At 40.2% G+C, this 20492-nt stretch overlaps 1 protein-coding gene and 1 pseudogene across 3 annotated transcripts; both read right to left on the reverse strand.

Moving 5' to 3' along the window:
* Positions 1-449: 449 nt before the first annotated feature.
* On the reverse strand, positions 450-4730 carry LOC115751687 (sugar transporter ERD6-like 5). Of its 3 annotated transcripts, XM_030689645.2 has the most exons (18): positions 4369-4730; positions 3741-3803; positions 3427-3516; positions 3268-3327; positions 2837-2902; positions 2675-2740; positions 2514-2589; positions 2364-2428; positions 2079-2171; positions 1911-1991; positions 1746-1830; positions 1625-1668; positions 1479-1541; positions 1334-1393; positions 1189-1242; positions 1041-1100; positions 850-964; positions 450-762 (listed from the first exon to the last, which is right to left on the reverse strand). In XM_030689645.2, the coding sequence occupies exons 1-18, from the start codon at positions 4549-4551 to the stop codon at positions 638-640; spliced, it is 1449 nt and encodes a 482-aa protein (XP_030545505.1). In that variant the 5' UTR covers positions 4552-4730; the 3' UTR covers positions 450-637. The 3 variants fall into 3 exon arrangements, 2 of the variants coding, with proteins under 2 accessions (XP_030545505.1, XP_048136934.1); XM_048280977.1 differs by having other exon boundaries at positions 3268-3516; positions 4369-4707; XR_007198811.1 differs by lacking the exon at positions 450-762 and having other exon boundaries at positions 885-964; positions 1338-1393; positions 4369-4707.
* Positions 4731-6352: 1622 nt separating this feature from the next.
* On the reverse strand, positions 6353-11499 carry LOC115751682 (annotated as a pseudogene).
* Between the last annotated feature and the right edge of the window lie 8993 nt (positions 11500-20492).

Raw genomic sequence — 20492 nt, forward strand, 5'->3', positions numbered from 1 at the left:
CGAGGGACGGTCTTTTCACGATTGTATTTGGGTGTTGAAGTATGATTCATACTCCCATGCGATGGAAAAGCACATGAGCGAGAGTAGTCGGGAGTCTGGAGGAGTCTCGCTCTAATGGAGATCTCAATGAGGCAGCGCCCTATGGACACCAAAGGACTTTTACTATTTAAGCTCGTATATTTTTTTTCATTGATAGTTTGGTTTAGGCTCATGAATAACTACTGTTATATATATATATATATATATATATATATATATATATATATATATATATTTTCGCTTGTAATTGAGTGATGTAACGAGATGTGCGAAGTGCTAATTATAGCGGAATCCTTTGTTGTACGTAGCCCTACTTTAATTTCGTTAAGATCTAGTCAATCAGAAAATTACCACTTTCATTTGACTTGTACTAATGGCTACTGAAGTTTTGCTGTATTATCGGTGTGCAATTATACAAATATAGTTACTTAAAGATACAATCGGGCCGGTGCAGTGCACCAACTGACATTGATGGAATGTACTCTTATGGAACTTCTCCTCTTTTAAATAACCGTTTCACATTGCATTAATTCTTTGCAACAAAAAGCCTCCTGTCAAGCCTTGCTGTCAGTGCTGTTTGTGTTTGGCCCAGACCCAATCATTGAAGAAAATGGGCAAGTGATGCTTGCAATTCTTCCAATGCTCGCCCCTTGGTCTCCGGCACTACCTTCGCGGTGAATAAGACTGTGAGACCACATATGCATGCGAATATCAAAAATGTCCCTGAAAGTAGCACCAGTCCAGATTAGGCATAGATACAGAATATATCGCAAGCAGAGAGAGAGAGAGAGAGAGAGAGAGAGAGAGTACCGGGTGCGCTCCATTCGAACATGAAGTTGAAAGTGTAGCTCACAATCCAGGAACAGGACCAATTGATGAATGTCACCAGGCTCCCGGCCGAACCTTTAATGTTTACTGGGAATACCTACCGAGAACATATTTACTGAGAATGGTCTTGAGATAGAAACTGCAGAGTGCAAATTGATACTGAAGGCAAGTACCTCGGACATGATAACCCATGGTAATCCTGCCATGCCGAGTGAGTAAGCTATGGAATACACCTAAACGAAGTAGTCATCTGTCAGCAAACTTCTTCAACGAGTCATTGAGCAATGGTTAAGGAAAACAGGCACTCTTGTAGTGACTTACCATGACTCCTACATACACCAAAATTGGGGTCACTGCCTTCCAATGATTAAGGTCCTGGTTCAGCAAAAAGAAAAGGAGGAGGAAAAAATAAGGTCACCTGAAAACATCGAGAATTACAAGTAGGCATAGTTATTGTTCATGAAACCTGCATGAAGAATGACAATCCTAGAAGAATGCAACATAAGGACATTCCAGCTGAAGAAATCTGCAAATAAAATTTGGGTTCGGGCTCAGTATCTTGGAAAGTGGTCTCCTTAAGGAGAGTATGGCAAATTTATCATTTTCCTAACCATCAGAAGTGGCCGCCTTCCAGCTTTATCAGTCAAGATTACACTAAGAGCAGTCGCTGGCATCTGCAAAACATGTGGAGAATCTTAAGAAAGTGTGATGAGGCAAGCAAATTCGTCTTTCACCGCAATTCTGCATAGTCTAGTACCTGGACAACAGCCATGCTTCTGGTACCAAAGCTACTTGAGAAGCCTGCCAAGATAGCAGATTCAGATAACCAAGCTTTAACTATTCATAAGTTACTAATGTATTCATCTGCTGATTTTTACCAGCTGATTCAAACATGGAGCCTGCATAGTAGGCAAATGCATTAGTCCCACCAAATTGTTGAAGCACCATCAGCCCAACTGCTATCTAACACGTTGACAAGATTAGGAAAAAGAAAAGGGAATGAAAATTGCAAGCAAATTGAATAATTTGGAGGGCATTCTCACTATAAGCGGATGAGCATATCGCCTTTGGAACAGATCCAGAATTCTAGACTGGGACTGCCGTTCAAAGGTCTCTGTATAGTCCTACACCGACAAGTGAAATGAGAAAACGTCATAAGCAAAAATCAGATGCTTCCAAATTATCCGAAAGAAGTGATATTGAGACATTACTCTGATATCAGCTGCTTCCTGAGTAATATCAACACTTTTGCCTCTGAGTCTCTGTAATGCCACTTCAAACTCCTCCTCTCTGTGGACTTTTACCTGTAAGTGGCCATCTGCTCGTGATCTTTCTTACAAAAAAATGAGCATAATCTTGGCTTCGTCATCCAGTCCTATGATTTTACACAACTAGCAAATCCTTACAAGGGTGATGTACACCGATCGGATTGTGTGTCACAGTGGGTGTGCTTTTGAAATGTTAATACACATACCGCAACTGGACTGACAACTTACCAGCCATCTAGGAGACTCTGGAACAAAGGACAAACCCACAATTTGTACGACGGAGGGAATGCAACCTGAAGATGATATTACCAAGAATGACATTTCGATGTTTCCCATCTCATTCACCACATGACATATGAAAAGGAACTGAGACACTACCGATCAGAGCCAAGATGCGCCAGGAGACAATGGTTCCAAGAAAGTAAATCAATGAAAAGCCACAGCATATCATGAACTGAAACAGAAGCCAACTCCGTGTTGGTGAGCAAATCAATTGTCACGACTCAATTTCAATTTCTACGTCCCCCAAACTTTTTGACCTGATTGAATGCCGTGAATGCTCCCCGGACACTTGTGGGTGTTATCTCAGCAATGTACACAGGTACCTGTTTGACGATAAAGATAATGATCAACAGCACTTTGGTGGCTTCAACTTCTAGAAAGTTGTCAGGACAATAAGGTCAGAATCATCCTGCGTATACCACGTAACATATAATCCCAATGCCAAGCCCGTTTACCAGTCTTCCAATATCCAGCCACCAAGCATTCTGCAGATTTAATGGAGTATACCATTAAGTGCTTATGCTCTATCTAACAGCCTAAACCATGACGTGATCATACACAAAAATGGGATGTCTGTAAGATGTTTCCTTGCATCTTAGCAGGAAGAGAATCAATTGAGTCTTTTTTTTTCCCGATGGCGATCCCTTAACCAGCGAGACAGATAGTTTGAAGTGCAAATTTCACACATGCAGTGAAAAATCACGAAAACATCCTACAGCACCAATATCTGAATGAACTCATCCACATGATAAGCACAAACGTGGAAAATTCTGTTTAATTATGAAGCCCGTTTATGGAGTCATCAATGATGAAGAAAATTTCTGAAGAGGCAAAAGGAAGGGCAGAGAACCTTGGCAAATGCTATGGAAAGCCATCCTGCAGCACAAAGTATTTGAGAAAGCCACATTGCCTGCATCAAACAGACATATCTTTTAAGAATTCCCATAAGATCTGTCATGTTCTTCGCTGAGATTTCGAGAATGAAAGGGAAAGGTAAAGGATCACTCACTCCTCTACGACCAATCAAATCCGTTACCCTCCCATTTACCAGAGCTGCTAGTAGACCTCCAACTGTTATTATTGAACCGAAAAGCGAATACTGTCACACGAAAAAGTGGGGGAGAATGTCAATGCGAGTTGTGATCCATTTCCCATCCATTCATTTGGTGTTACCGATAAAGATATCAAACTTTAGCTGGTCTACTAAGTCGCTTTGTTTTATTTCACTCCAACAAATGTTGTTTCACAATAGAGCACAATTAATATAGCGGCTAAAAGATGAACAATCCTAGAGATATCGCACAAATGCTTGATAGGACTTGCCGCTGCTGTGGATAGGCCCAAATCCTCCTTTATGCCTGACTCGGCTGGAGAAGAGAAACCGGTCTGCATTGCAAAAACATGCCACCAGTTAATGGCTTGATGGCTACAAATCTTGTCAAGAAATGCAACGAGCAGCACAATGCCAAGAAAATTCCGACGCAGATTCATATTAAAGAGACAGGCGAAAAATCAGTTTTCAAACGGCATCTTTCTCACAAATGTGATTGAAGTAGTTAATGAAGATCGTTTGACCTCTTTTTCAGCCAGAGTAGCAGACACAGATCTTGGATGCTTTATCCTTACACCGAAGGCCGAACTGAAAACCCATATTTTTCTTGAAAACACAATGTTGACCAATCATACAAGAAAACAGAGAAAACTTTGACCAAGAAATTTGCTTCTTTCCTCTCATCTCTTCCTTAACAGAAAATTTTCAGTAGACCTCGGAGGAAATTGTTACGCTGTCTACTTGGCAATCATCAGAATCGTCACAAAAGGCGCCCTGATTGCAAAATTCACCTCTGGTTCGATAGCAGTGCGGTCAAGAAAAATGAAAATCAAGAATCTTCAAAAAGAAAACAGAGCTGGCTTCTTGCCGGCGAATCTTAAAACTCGATACGACACTCACGGCACACCCGGTCATGAAAGAACCGCCGACGGCGACGAAAGTGCTGAAAACGACGAGCGGCGTGACTGCAGGATCACTCAAAGGCGTGACGGAGCCGCCATGGCTGCCGTGGGCAGAGACTTCTTTGGGAAGCAGAGCACTCGTTGGCGACCCATCTTCTCCCAAGCCTTCTTCCCTCTCCATATCTTCTGTCCGAAAAGGCTCTCCGTGGGGAGTTTTCAAGAAACGGGAATTGTCGAGAACGAGTCGTGGGTGATCGGCGGAGGATTGAGGGAGATGGTTTGGAGAGTTGGAGAGGCAGAGCCGACAGGGGAGCTCAAAGCCATGGACCGTCCGTTGCACGAGCAGGTTTCTTTTCCTAAGTTCTTTATTCCTTGATTGATCATGTGCTACAATGTTTGTTCAAACATGTAGTAGCTCTAGCGGCAATTCATTCACTTAGGGTCGTTGCAAGCTACACCAACTGCCTCCATCCGACGCTATTTTGGGCAATAATTAGAAATAGGAGATGGCACGGAGGGACAGTTTCGATATCGAAAATTTAAAAAGACACGGTCGCGGCGACATACTCGAATACCTCCTCTAATGTGCGAACTAGACCGATAGCGCGTGGAATTGACGAAAAGAAAATCTTGCACGCGAAGCAAATGTAGGGCGGCACCTGGTTCCGGATCCGGGACCGATGTACAACTCATTTCTAGAGGGCTAAACTTAACAGTTTAATGATACATTTTCATTCATGTTAGTAATCTTAAGTCTCCGTATGTTTCCCGAGGAGTGAATGAATTTGCAAAATATTTTCGTAAAACGATCGCTTGAATAGCTTATGAAAATGAATGAACGAAAAATATTTTCATCGTCCTTGAGAATGTTTAGGTATAAATTGTGAGCGATAATGGAAGCATTTTCCCTTGAGTAATTATTTCAAGCGACACCAAGCGATCATTTCTAAGATTACGTTTTCCAATTCGTCTACTTTTCGTGAAACAAGCGGAGGCTAAGTTAGTATTGTCGAACTTCTACGTGTATGATGACGAGAAATTGGTTGGTGGACTAATTATTTCTCGAAAGCTGCACAATTTGTCCATAAACGGTTCTAATCAAGGGGGCAAAAATTAAAAGGAAATTGTGGGGACAATAGCTTATCATGTAGCTTTCTTTTTGAAACTCTTGAGGGGGCGAATTTGACAAACATTTGCCAAACTCAAGGTACGGTAGTTGGCCGTCAAACAATGAACGGGGGCAATTGCCTCCACATCACATGGCACGGATCCGTCCCTATCACAAAAGCTTATGCGAATCGGAGTATCATGAAAAAGGATGCCCCTTTTTTTCTTTCTATATGTCAAAGTTCGACATGGTCCTACCACTACATAAATCGACCGCATTTAACGGGGTCCTACTGCTACATAAATCCGAGTAGACCCAAGTTGGTGGTACAACAGGGAATCGACGGTCCAATGCCGCCGTCAAAACCCGGACTTTATTGCACGTTTAGAACTCGATTGCACTCCGCTAGAACTAACTTTCATATCCCACCTCAAGTTCAACATGGTTCTACCACTACATAAATCGACCGCGTTTAACATGGTCCTACTGCTACATAAATCCGAGTAGACCCAAGTTGGCGGTACAAGAGGGAATTGACGGTTCAATGCCGCCGTCAAAACCCAGACTTTATTGCACGTTTAGAACTCGATTGCACTCCACCAGAACTAACTTTCATATCCCACCTCACGTGGCGTAATTTGGAATTGATGAAATTGAAGCATAACTTCTAAGTAACATCCGTATTCTCATAACAATAAAAGTGAAATATATTGAAAAAATTTTGTGAAAATTGTCAAAGGAACAAGTAATCGGGGAATTTGACTGAGATTTGAAGCCTTGCATGTTTGCAGAGCAATCGCCATTGGCATGGCAATTTGCCAGTATCCAACAAAGATGACCAGAGGAAGGTGAAATCAATCACTGTAAAAGGTTGGACAAATTGCAAGGAAATCTCTCTATTTTTCTCCCCACTTGATATTGCAATTTTTGCCGTAATCAGGCACAGAAAAGAGTCGATCATACAAAAAGCCTCTCGGCAGCCTGACTCCAATGCCTTTTGTGGTTGGCAACAACAAAGTACAAGTCATTGCAGAAAATGGGCAAGTGATGCTTGCAATTCTTCCAGTGCCCGCCCCTTGGTCTCCAGCACTAGCTTCGCCGTGAATAAGATGGTCAAACCGCAAATGCACGCGAAGATCAAAAAGGTTCCTGAAAACAGCACAGCCAAGACATAGACCTGTTAGTACATACGCCCGACATAAGAACTAGTGCAGTTCATGTATTCAGGCTCCAGAGAAGCATAGCCAGTGAAAACCACAGGACAAGAATGAAAAAAAGAGGAGGATTAATCACCGGGAGCGCTCCATTCGAACACAAAGTTAAAACTGTAGCTGACGATCCAAGAACAGGACCAATTGGAGAAGGTCACCAGGCTTCCAGCTGACCCTTTAACATTCACTGGGAATACCTATCAAGAACATGTCCACCGGAATAAACAGGTTTCTATTCCTATATACGGTCTTGAAGTAGAGACAACAGAGTGCAATGTTAGACTGAAGGTATCTATTTACCTCGGACATTATGACCCACGGTAACCCTGCCATGCCAAGTGAGTAAGCTACGGAATACACCTAATTGCAATAATCATCTGTCAGCAACTTCAATACAACTAGCCCTGGAAACACGGTTGAGGACTTAGAAGCAGCAATATTATTATGAGTAACTATCTAACTATTGCTTCCATGCCAGAAGAAAACTTGGTCAAATGTTTTTCCTTTTTTTGTCCCCATCTTATCCTAGATAAATTGAGCAATGAGCGTACAAAGAAATTCATTTGCCATAAACATTCTAAAAATAAAGAAAAACTACTAGGCGCAAAATCCTTTTTTCCTTTTGCCAAAGTGTAATCTCCAATTTATTATTGCCTGGTAAAGTAGGATTGAGACGCGACTCGTTATGCGCTCAACCATAAGAGATAACCGTATAAGAGTTGAAAAACAAGAAAGCAGAAAATGTTTATTACCCAGACTTACCATAATGCATACGTACACCAAAATAGGAGTGACTTCTGTCCAATACTCCAGGTCCTGGTTTCACATGAAGGTATTTAAAAAGAAAAGTTCAGTCCACTTTAGAGATTAAGAAGAATGAGTAGGATTAGTTAGTGTTTGAATACCTGCATGAAGAATGATAATCCTAGAACAAAGCAACTCAAGCTCATTCCAGCTGAAGAAACCTGTAAATGAAGAGCAGATTTGTTGATGCGTGTGAGCAACTTAATTTAGGACATTCCGTCGATATGCATTGGTTTCGTCACCATCAAAAGAGGTCTTCTTCCAGCTTTATCTGTCAAGATTACGCTGAGAGCGGTTGCCGGGATCTGCAAAACAGGTGAGGAATCTTGAATATTCGAACAATAAAATTCGTCGTCCAGCCAAATTCTCGATAGTCTATTACCTGGATAATAGCCATGCTTCGGGTACCAAAGCTGCTTGAAAAGCCTGTCAAGATGATAAGTCGAGATTACCAAGTCTTAGTTCCCTATGATTAACTAACAAATTTATAGCATGTTTTTTACCAGCTGACTCGAATATAGAGCTCGCATAGTAGGCAAATGCATTCGCCCCTCCAAATTGTTGAAGGATCATCAATCCGGCTCCTATCTAAGCTTTGAAAATTTAGGAAATAGGAAAATGAAAACGGAGCAAAAAATAGCAAGCAATTCAAATATTTTGGAGGGAAGGCTTACTATGAGGGAATGAGCATATCTTCGTTGAAACAAATCAAGAATTCTGGACTTCGATTCCCGTTCAAAGGTTTCTGTATAGTCCTGTAAGACAATATGAATTGAAACTCTAACAATTAAAAGGGAAAAGGGAAAACTTTCTCCTATCGGTATGTGAAACGGAGAAATTACTCTGATATCTGTTGCTTCCCGGGAAATGTCGACACTTTTGCCATGGAGTCTCTCCAATGTGGCTTCAAACTCCTTCTCTTGACCGACTTTTACCTGTCAGTCAATAACTGCACAAATCATCTACCTTGCAATGGAAAATGCAGAGTCCTCACTCCAACATTCCTACAACATTAACTTGATTTTGTGATTTCAGAATTTTTAGATAATTACTGAACTCTTACAAAAATGATTACGCTAATTGTCTTTACATGGAAATTGTAATGCCTATACCTCTGGTCATTCTCAGTTCACCACTAGACTTCAATTTCAGTCATGACTCAAATTATTTATCGTAAAATAATGACTTCATTACCACTCTTCCCAGTTTCAGTCTAAAATATTAACAAATTAATGTATTTGCGCATGAGAATATTCAAAATGATTCCATGTCTTGCGATACGTCGCGGTGGGCTACAAAATACTCAACATGGCATGCAGCATGCTACTTGTGCTATTTAGATTGCCCCATCATCTAATTATCCAAGTTCCATTATGTCATGGTTATTCAACCACGAAATCATCACCATTGGATGAAGAATTTGGGCATAACACCGATGAAATCGTCAGCATCGAATGAAGCTACATAGAGCAAAGTGATGGCCACAATCGAAATTGAAGTTTCAAACAAGAACGATATAAATCACAATATTACATGGCTCCTCATGAGTACCTGGTACACTCCATAAACAACTTACCAGCCATCTAGGAGACTCTGGTATAAAGAATAAACCGAAAATCTGAAGTACACAGGGGATACAACCTGAAAATAAAATCATGGACAGTGACCTTATCATGTTTCCCAAGATAGATCTAACAAAACAAAGCAGAAGAGAACTGAGACAGTACCTATCAAAGCCAAGATACGCCAGGAAACAATAGTTCCGACAAAGTAAATTAATGAAAAGCCACAGCATAACGAAAACTGCAACCAGATCCAGCAAAGGTTGATAGGCAATGCAGTGAGTCGACACCATTAACATTTTACAGTGGCACAAAATTTTCACCTGATTTAAAGCTGTGAATGCTCCCCGGATACTTTTGGGTGTTATTTCGGCAATGTACACGGGTACCTGTTTGGCAACAATATTACGACCAACATCTTCTAGAAATTAGTTGGGGTAAGGAATCTGAATGTTTCTGCATTTACCACGTAACATACAATCCCAATGCCAACTCCATTTAACAGTCTTCCAATATCGAGCCACCAAGCATTCTGCAAGGTGAGATGAAATACACGATTAACTGCTTCAAAGCCTTTCCGGAGAATAGACAACTCAGAAAAGTAGAATACGATTGAAGTTTTGCAGATCAAGTCATTGACAATCTATGAAGCAAAATTCTGAAGCGGCAATTAGACAAAGCACGAACCTTGGAAAATGCTATAGAAAGCCATCCTGCAGCAGCAAATATTTGTGAAATCCCCATTGTCTGCGTCACATCGTATCAATTAAGAATTCTGTAAGATTTTTTTCAGGTTCTTCGTTAAACATATATGATTTTCAAATTCACGAATAGCTGGAAAGGCTAGAGGATGACTTACACGTCTGCGACCCATCATATCTGTGATCCGCCCATTAAGTAAAGCTGCTATTAACCCTCCTATTGTCAATATAGAACCAAAAACTGAATACTGCAAGATGAGTAATCGGGAATATTAATATTAGAGAACCCAGATCATGACTGAAAATTTCCCTAATTCCAAAAGTGTCAGAGATAAAGAAGTCAAATGAAATTCGCAATGATAATATCAGAGGTTCTGCACAGAATCTACTGAACAAGGAATTGGCTGAAACTGGCCAGAATCGATCATACTTGCTAGCAATGCACTGAGCACATCTTATATCTCAGTTCCTGACAACGAAATTTATCTTAAGATGCGCAATTCCCAGCATTTTCCCTTGAATAACAGAACTACCCAGGGCTGAGAGATTATAATGTTGTAGCCATGTAGCAGGTATGCTTGATAGGACTCACCGCTGCCGTGGAGAGCCCCAGGTCCTCCATTATGCCCGACTCGGCGGGTGATGAATAACCAGACTGCATTATGGAAATATGCCACTAGTTATGGTAACCTATTCTTGGTGGAGAGTAATCTCATGAGAAACTACACAGCCTGAACAGAGCAGTCGCCTGGGAGATCACATTACAGAGGCAAAACAAAAAATAGCATAAAAGATTACATTACCCGAAAATTTGGTTTTTCAGAAGTGTCTTTCCTCAAAAATGCAATCCAACTAGTGAAATGTGATAATTTCATGTCTCTTTGCGAAATTGAGTTTCCATAACAAACGTAATTGATCATGAAGGAGCAAGTTGACATTTTTATTCTTAAAACAATCCAGGTCAGCCTAATATCTTGTGTCTATTAAGCCATGTGATCCACAAAATGCCAGCGGTGCTTCTGCAACATTATCATCTAACTTCCGCTAAAAAAGAAAGAAAGAAAAAGCAATCAGACAGTCAACAAGAATTGCAGGTATAGATCTTCCTCGTTGCAACACCGTGCCAATGCCAAAACAAAAATCACCATCTTGAATGAAAATGAAAGTTTGACCAATCACACGAGCAAAAAGACAAACATTGACCGAGCAATTTGTTTCTTCCTCTTGCGAACCATTCACTTGAATTTGAAAGAACCTGTGACAGAAATGCAAAGAAGAAGGAAAAAAAAAGGGAAAGCAAGACTGCTCGACAGAAAATAGAGCCGGGTTCTCAGTGATCGAACCACATGCAAGCAATTCACGAGAAGTTTGATGCAATAGCACTCACAGCACACCCAGTGACAAAAGACCCGCAAACGGCGACGAGCGTGCTGAAAACGACGAGAGGCGTGACCGAGGGATCACTCGAAGACATGGAGTCGCCGCCATGGTTGCCGTAGCCAGGGACATGTTTGAGAAGCAGAGAGCTTGTTGGCAACCCATCTTCTTCTGGGCTCTCTCTCCCCATGTTTCCTTTCTTATCATAAAGCTCTCGTGGAGAGCAGCAAGATTTGCCAAAAATGGAGGTGGCAAGAATCAGCTGCGACTACTTATAAAGTTCAGTGTGTTGGAGAGAGAGAGAGAGAGAGAGAGAGAGAGAGAGAGGGGTAGATATGGAGTTCAAAGAAATGGACTTTCAGGTGGGCGACAGTAGCACAGGGACGGCTGCATGGGAAGTTTTCGAGCCCGCATATATGCTTATTTAGTTTTGTCCTCTATTCATGTCGTCTTTATTCTTTGCGTGAGCATGTGGATCGCTTCGCTCTTTGTTGTCTATTCTTTTCTTCCAGACTTGAATTAACTATCCGGTCATTTCGGAATAAGGAACATAGATCAAAACCCCTCGACCGAGGCCGATCCGGGCCACCAACCTCAGATCAACCCAAACCCAACGCCGAGCAGGAGATTCGAGGCTCGGGGTTCAATTCCAGTCTCAGCGGCTTCGCCAGTCATCCTCGTCAAAAACAATGATGTAGTCTTACAACTATGTAGGTTTAGCTGATTGAATTAGGTAAGTCCTACCAAAATGGAAAAGAGAGATTTAGGCATGCATGTTTCACCACTCGAGGGTCTAAAGACGAAAGAATCTATGAATCCTTGACTCCCATTTTACCTTAATTATTGATTTTCGCTTTATCGGGTCAGCGTGTTACGGTTTCATCGTCCCATTTTGTCTGAATTCTAATGGAGTTGGTGGAGAGGATGAAAGCAACAAGTGAAAAAGAAGGAGAAGGAAAGACGGATTACTGATAACGAGGTTACAGACCTAACCATTGGGAAACAGACGATCCTGAAATGCAGTTACCACACGGAAAGATGTCCGCATGGAATTGTCGGTCAACTCGGCTACTTAGGCTAAGGATCGTTGGCCCTCAAAGGAATGAATAAAAGAAACAAGTGGGATCTGGCCTAGGTGTAAGATGGGCGTTGACTGTCGGACGAGGTTCCATGTCGGAACCTTAGAACGTGCGAATCGTGTGGAATCGATTGAAGAGAGAGGGGAAGAGAGTACGGCTTCGAGGTCGTATGCTTCGGGACAGCGATAGTGAAAGGATGACGTCCTCGCATCTCGAGAAGAAATCAAACAAGGCCTTCTGTCGCTGAAATTCATGTGTGCTTTTGCTAGATTTAGAGAAGCGCGCCGTGCATATCAAACAGAGATTGCGCTACAATAAAACGGCAGGTGACTCACCTAATCCAATCAAAATCTTGGATCGCCGACCTAAACGACGCTAAGTAACTAATAAGCTTCGGCAATTGATGAGCAAGATTGAGGTCTTATCACTGACGTGACCTCCTACTAAGCTAGTATTGCCTGTATGGTAACACTCCTTGAAAAGTATTTCTGTTCCGAAAGTATTCTCAAAACACTTTCGAAATAGAAACGCGTATGGTTGAAAAATGTTCTAAAAGTGTTCCGGGGAACACTTTTGAAAAAAGAAACACTTTTGAAGCAAAAAAAAAGAAACAAAAAAAAATTGTTTCTGAGTTTTGGAACACTTTTTAAAAATAACTCGAGGATGAGCTTGTGCAAGCCACTACCGCCCACCATCGTCGGCGAGAAGCTGAAGCGGCCGCCACTGCCTATCGCCGGCCGCCGCCCGCCGCCTGTCGTCGCCCCCCGTAGCCATCTGCCTGCCGCCACCACCGCCCGCCACCGGCCGCCGGTTGCAGATCCTTCCTTTTGATGAAAAAAATGTTTTTTTTTTGTACTTGTCAAACGCGTTTATATTCCCGAAAATCGTAGCCGCAAAACGTAAACATAGAAAAATGTTTATGTTCCAAATATGTTCCCGGGAACGTAAACTATCATACGCAGCCTACATGTCCATGTCCATGTCCATGAAGAGATGGGTGGACTAGAGGACAAGCGGCTTGTCGAATTTTTTTTTTTTTTTTGGGTCGGAACTTTTTGAATTAATTCGAGGCAATTTTATACCAAGTTCTTTTTATATGCCCAAAAAGCATATTACAACAATGTGAGACGAAACGCAGAGTGAAAAAATGTGAGACGAAACACAGAGTCTCGATAATAAAACTGTGGATCGTTTACACGTGATGGGATGGAAGACATGATAAGCATCTAATTCGCAAACCGTGTCTATTTCTCGCAGGATTCATTAGGAGTTAGACAAAGCATTTTATGAGATTGGAGCACATGCGCATGTATACCTAAGCAATGATGTTCTTGATACCTTAGCTTTGCGTAATATAATTAAGATTACACCTATTTATGATTCATCAACTGGCGATGTTTGGTGTACTCGATCATGATCAAAGGTCAGCCGGTTACATTTGGTTAGTATCCATGATGATTTCGGACCCCGTAGACTTGAGTAGGGATTGGGCCGGGACAAACAATTGAAAATCCGAAACGTTGAATATCACGAAGCCCTGGCATTGGCATTGCTTCCACACTTTTCTTTATCTTAAAGGCGAGCGAGTGCGCAAACACTCTTTCCTAATAAATGATATTTGCCTTCATGCCATGAACCTTCGTCGCCTTAGGATAACTGACCATCTCAAGAATACAACTGTCAACGACAAGGTCGACAAAACAAAATAGCCAACTCTTAATTACGAGTGCCGCCTCACTTTTGAATAATATAACTATCATTCTAGGACAACATGTCACGGGAACAATCTATGGCATGGAGGTTAAGTAATATGCCTCTTATATCCGATAGAACTGAAGTTTCATGGTACGAATCTCGAAACCGAATAGTCAAGATGGGTTACCCAATTTTTTACCTAGGAACCTACGGCGGATCGCTCGGGTAGGTTCTTAACCCCGATGTCGGGATTGACGGGAAAATTATCAAAAGACGCTTAAACCAATTGTAATTGCACCAATACGATCCTGAAATTTTTTTTTTTTTTTTTTGGCCAATTGAATACTAAACCCGCTAGTCGACGCCGATGTTGTGGTAGTTTTTAATAATTTTAGAAATTTTAATTTTTTTTTCTTCTCCTTCTTCCTCCAATCGATCGCCGATCCGGCGACCAGCCACTAGCGAGGCTCGACCTCATGGACCCTCGCCTCTAACTAGTCACCGATTCGGTGATCGACTGGAGCAAGAAGGAGGAGGAAAATAAAAATGAAATGAAATAAATAAAAAGTTTAAAAAAATATTAAAATGATTTTAAAGTTGGCCAAATGAACTGATTTGGCACAAACGCAAAATATTTAGGACTTAATTAGTTTTAAAAAAAAAAGATTGAGAACTGAATTGGCACAATTACAATAGATTTAACACTTTTTTGATAATTTTCCCCAAGATTGAGTGATTGTGATTACCAGTAGATGCTCCTGTCTAGGCCACCTAGATACTTAAGCCTAATTAGATCCATTTGCTTCGGTGCAAAGAATTACATAAGTAAATACTAAAATACTTAACGGTGATGAAACGGTGCGTTGGGTTCGCAGTCAAGTGGCTGCAGCCTTGTAGAAGCCTCCAATAATTACTTGCACGCAATCCACTTGCGTTCCTTGACCTTGGAGTCATTGGAGCCGTAAATCCAATCCCTACGGCCTTTGCCCTCTCCACACAACAAGAAGCAAAACCTCCAATTGGCGGACCAGTGTTCTGGCCTCATGTTGGACCATGTTGTAGATATTGATGTCCAGGATTAATTATGAAATGGTTTAACGTTTATAGAATTGATTATAAGTGTCGACACCAAAAAATGACCAACTCCTAGGTACTAAGTTCGGAAAGATCAGAGCGAAGTCGAGTCAAGATAGAATTCGCCAGTCGACAAGCTAATCGGCGAACTACAAGCTTGTCGGCAATGCGGGAAATTGATAGCGTGGTGTGAAAAGTTGTTGACACGAGCCTTCATTAGAGCTTCAGAGAAAGTTGATTGACGGAGTCGTTGACGTTAAACGATCTTAGATATTGGTTAAGTGCCGAGGCAATGATATTAATGAACAGGGAGAAAGTGGGGAACGGTAACAAAAAAAGGCTTCCACATATTGCATTTATGTTAATTCAGTCCTAAACTTTTTCCATTTGCGCCAATTGATTCCATCCTGTCAATATTGGCCGAAAATCACTAATGTGGATCCTTCCGTCCTATGTGACGTGACCGACGCCGGCGTGGATTTTTGTTATTTAGAAACATGTATTTTAATTATTTTTTTCTTTTTCCTGGCCGACGACCCTCACCTGCCGCTGGATAAAGGGCCCAATGCCCTCGCTAGTCGCTAACGAGGCCCTCTAGCGGGCCAGTAAACCATCGCTAGCTATTTCGGATCATAATTGGCCGGACTAACTCAATTGGCACAAATGTAAAAGGCTTAGCACTAAATTAACACGATCAAAGAGTTTATGATCGAATTGGTACCAACACAATAGATTTATGACTTTTTTTATACTTTTCAAAACGAAAGTGTGCTAACACGTCTGTTGAATACAGAGACGGTGGATCAACACAAGCGTATAATTGCTAAGTGGCCGAACTAATATTCTCAAGATTTGTAACTTCTAAATGATCGATGCTAAATAATAGGAGATCCCGTGTATATGTTGTAACATCTGATCAATAACCGAAACTAGGGTTAGGAAGTTATTGATAGATTCAAAATCAATAACTTCATTAGGTAACCATGTAAATACCCATATCCTTCTCTTCGCAAATTTAAGTTTATTTTTAATTTTCAACAAATTTACCTTTCCTTCATTTTAATTTCGAATCATTTACTTTCACACACAAAATCATAGATTCAATTCGATCAATTCCTTTTAAGAAGAATTTTCGCTTTCTAGATGAAACAATAATTAATATATGAAAAGCCGGTGATTGAGCAATACAAATTTTATCTTTTTTGGTGAAATATAAAATTTACTTAACTGATTTCTTGATTCGTGTAGGGCATTCGCTAACATAATTATCATTAATTTAAGGGAAAAAATTCTAAAGAAGGGCATAAAGTGCTCTTATTCTCAATTAAACGTCTTAAATGGATTTTATTTCAAATAAGAGCCCGAAGTGTCTCATTGTTTCAAAGAATGACTAACTAGCCCGAGGGCAAGGGTCGCCCTCGCTCGACGTCATTGAGGGAGGCCCCCGCCCAAGGCCGGCGATGGCCCCGCAGGGGAGAGGAAAAAGAAAAAGGAAAAAGAATAGGGAAAAAAAAAGGAAAGGAAAACAAAAAAGAAAAGGAGTAACAAAAATTAAAAAATTAAAAGAAAAAAATTCCCTTCGGTCAAATCCTTGTTTGAAACAACGAAGGTACTTCAAGTTCTTATTTAAAATAAGAACTTTATTTAAAATAAGATTCACTTCAAGTTTTTATTTGAGAAAATGATGATACTTCATGCCCTTATTTGAAATCTTCACTTAATTTAAAAGCCCCCCAAGTTTCTACTTGGGGAAGAAGAATACTAAAAATGAGCATCATCATGTAAACACGTTTTTCTTCTATTATTAAAGGTAAACTGTTCTTGCTTCTTCTTCTTCTTCTTTAATGTGCAGGACTTTTGCGGAAAGCTAGCAAAACTGGCCTCTTGGGCCGCCCTGAGTATAGATGATAACGTCAAGTAAGAATGCTGCCAAATTAAATTCAATCGGAGTAGTAGATATAAGAACAAGACAGGTAAAACTTACAAACGAGAAAACGAAAAGAAATACTTTTTTCCATTTTTATAGAATTCATGTTCGAAATTGATCGAGATTAGTCAGTCATGTAGAATACTAAATGTTTTTATATCTGTGATCATTATCATAATTATTATCCTATTTGGACACGTTATGAATTTCGTATATATTAACGTTTATGTTTGGGTTAATACTACGAAAAATCTCAAACCGATACACCTGTGATAAATTTAGTACATTTGTGTTAAATTTATCCTCTATTAATCTCCGTTAAATTGAGTTAATACCATGAAAAAATTCCCAAACTAATATGCCTGTGACAAACAAAGAGAAAAAATCTCAAATGGGTACACCCGCTAATTGCCACTTCTCATCTAACTCAGCAATTTGATGGTAAAATATAATGAAAATTAACGAATGGTAAATTTGTCACAAATGTACTAGTGTGGAGTAAATTTGTGAGAGATGTACCAATTTAGAGTAAATTTATCACAAATGTACCAATTTAAGTCTTTGGTGGTCCAAAAAAATAGTTTGGGGTAACTTCAAATCACATATGTACCAGTTTTGAATTTTTTGTGGTAAAAAAAATAGTTTGAAGCAAATGATCATGTGTGGAATTTTTTGTGATATTAACCCTTTAAGTTTTCATAAGACGACGTATCTTGCAAAGTTTTGGGGGTTAATGAAGATGATTAATTCCACAATTTTGAAACCCGAAGCCTATCTTGCGAGAAAAATACCCCTCAAACCTTCCCCGATGTACAATCGTCTATACTTTTCCCGAGGGTGCCATTATCTCACCGCTCTATTTGTTTCGCGAAAGATAAATAATTTAAAAAGTATTAACGATCGCTTGAAACGATTAGCCAAAGAATAAAATTTACAGTATCGATAACAATTTATGTCTAAACAATTTCGCGAATGATGGAAATATTTTTCACCCACCGATCGGTGGCTGAATTGGTTTGAGTTCAGTTCCTTTCACGAGAGGTCCCGGGTTCAAAACTCCTCGGCGCCGGTGTCTTAAGTGGGGGGTCATGGTGGTGGGCCATTGCGCTAGCCCCTCCCGAGGACTAATCGTGCTCCACCGCCGTGTTGAGCGAAGCTCGCCGGCCGCGCGAAACCTCGGTCATAAAAAAAAATAATGAAAATATTTTTCTTTCATTTATTTTTGCAAGTGATTCGAACGATATTTTTTGAAAAGAAAAATCGAATTATTATTTTCGTGAAACAAAGGTGCCCCATAGATCAGCCATGAGTGGCGGTGAATTGACATTGAAATAGAAATAGAAATAGAATGGACATACCCCCATCAAAAGACACGTGTCCACATGGAAGCCCAAAACGGGGAGTCGTAGCATGGATAGACTGGCGATAGAGCACGTGATGATGAGCAAAATGGGGTTGGGCATGGATTAGACGTCGTTTTGGGGAAACCCACGTGAAGCCAACACACACCCACCTTTGATCCACATTCCATACTTGGCAATGTAGCTCAAAAAGAGAGCATTTGGCAACATCAATTTCTAATTTTTCTCGCTTCCCAACATCGATGAGTTGTGAATACATATTATTTTTGGCATAAAGGCAATTCGAATTGTCTATTCTGACCTATATCCGTTAGGGTTGAGCAAGACGGACCGGCCAAATTGGAAACCACCCGATCTAAATCGAGCCGGCCAATTCTATCCGGTTCTCAAGCGGCGTTGATCCAGCTTCCCGATTTCATAAAATTGGAATTAGTGATTTTCGTTCCGGTTCCAAGGGAGAACCGAACCGATTATTTTTATTTATTTATTTCTTACATGTAAGCCTAAGAATCTATCGGTTATTTTCTATTTTTTTTAAATGTAAACCTAATTTTAATTAATTTATTAAAACGATAATCCATGCTACTCACCCCTACTAATAATCTACCGATTTTCGATCCCGAAAACTCGGAAAGTGTCCTTATGCCCGGTTTTCAATTCCTAGGCGGGACTTAACAGTACCAAAAATCGTTCATCCTTAATATCCGTGCATACACGAAGATTGCGCGGTCTATACACATCTTAATCGGCTCCACCCCCGAGGAATTGCAAGCCTCGCGTCGAGCTTACTCCGAGTCGGAGATGCTACGATTCGACCGTGGGACATGCCGGCTCTAGATTCTCGAATGTTATTTTCTTCGGCCCCGTTCCTATAGTTTTATCTAGCTAGCAATACAACATGCCCGATATATTAATAGTCGTGAAAATAACTCGGTTATCATATTGTTTGTCTTTCTCTCCCTCCTCACCTCCTTTGTTTTGAATTCCGTTGCCCTAATTCTCTCTCCGTTGACAAGGAAGCCCCACTTACTCTATGATTTACGATTATTACACAAATTTTACTTAGGTCGTTGTTATACGTAAATTATAAAAAAGAAGAAGAAGAAGGTATCTTCTCCATGTGATGGGAGACGTATTATTAATTGTACCTAGTACTATCATTCTACATACCGGGTAATCCGCCTTCCGTCTACGCAGTAAGTAATGAGCATTATCTTTTCTTTTTTTTTCTAAGGAATTTCGTATCGCGATATAATTAGTGTTAGGAAATTACTTAGGGCAAATTTTAGCGTAACGGTGCCCAATATAATAAGAAAAAAAAATCAAAAACACAAAGTGTGCGATGGTAGCAAATTTTTGACTTAATAGTACCATGTCCAAAATTACCGACAAATTAAATTTAGGTGAGCATTTTATATGGAGTGTGTCTCTTTGGAGAAATTAGAAAAACTGGAAAAAAGAATTGCAAAAATAAGCATTAATGCATTGCATCACAGCCACTGTTTTTGGGATAGATTCATAGCCTGAAAATAAGTTTAGAATAGAAATGAGAAATAGAAATATTATATTTTCTGTTTTCGAAAAGGAAACAAAAATAAGAATTTTTCTCATCGCTCACTCACTTTCATGTGCGGTCTCCCTCTCTCTCGCGTCCCTATCATAAGCCGCCGGTTTGCCGGCAACCATAGAAATTTTAAGGTATTATCAAATGAATTTCTTTTTCAAGAACATAAAATTTCGTGTCGTTGTCAAACGCGTTTGTCCGCTCAAAAACTCGTTCGGGGGATGGAATTAGAGAATCCGTTTCCGACCAAAAATAAATCTCGACAACATAATGGTAATTATTCTCGTCATTGACCGAAAAGAAAAATCCAACACATCAATCTACCACTAGCGGCATAAACCGCACTTCTATATGTTGCAATATTGTTATTTTTTCTCGAATACCAGTCGAGTTATACTATAATGGTAATTTAGGTCATACCCAAATTCTTTTTTACTCGAGTAATCTTATTATCATTAATTACTAGCTAATTATTAAATTTAATTAGTGGATTTTCGTGTTAACATTTTCTTGGAATAATATCAATGAAAAAAAAAACGGTTAGAGAGAAAGAAAATGGTGAGAAAAGAAAACATCTCGACCGCCGACCGGGACTAGCAGTCAACAGTAGGATTGATGTGTGTTGGGGGCGGAGACGAGATATCCCCGTGAAATCAAAT

Source organism: Rhodamnia argentea, chromosome 6, assembly GCF_020921035.1.
Source record: "Rhodamnia argentea isolate NSW1041297 chromosome 6, ASM2092103v1, whole genome shotgun sequence".
Classification (NCBI taxonomy): domain Eukaryota; kingdom Viridiplantae; phylum Streptophyta; class Magnoliopsida; order Myrtales; family Myrtaceae; genus Rhodamnia; species Rhodamnia argentea.

What these genes read in the sequence shown, in the direction of transcription:
- LOC115751687 (XM_048280977.1), bottom strand. Translation starts at nt 4,551, where the DNA reads ATGGAGAGGGAAGAAGGCTTGGGAGAAGATGGGTCGCCAACGAGTGCT. An exon ending in TTTCCATAGCATTTGCCAAG is followed by an intron (nt 2,903 to 3,267) that starts GTTCTCTGCCCT and finishes TTAAATCTGCAG; the next exon opens with AATGCTTGGTGGCTGGATAT. An exon ending in CATGGGTTATCATGTCCGAG is followed by an intron (nt 965 to 1,040) that starts GTACTTGCCTTC and finishes TGTTCTCGGTAG; the next exon opens with GTATTCCCAGTAAACATTAA.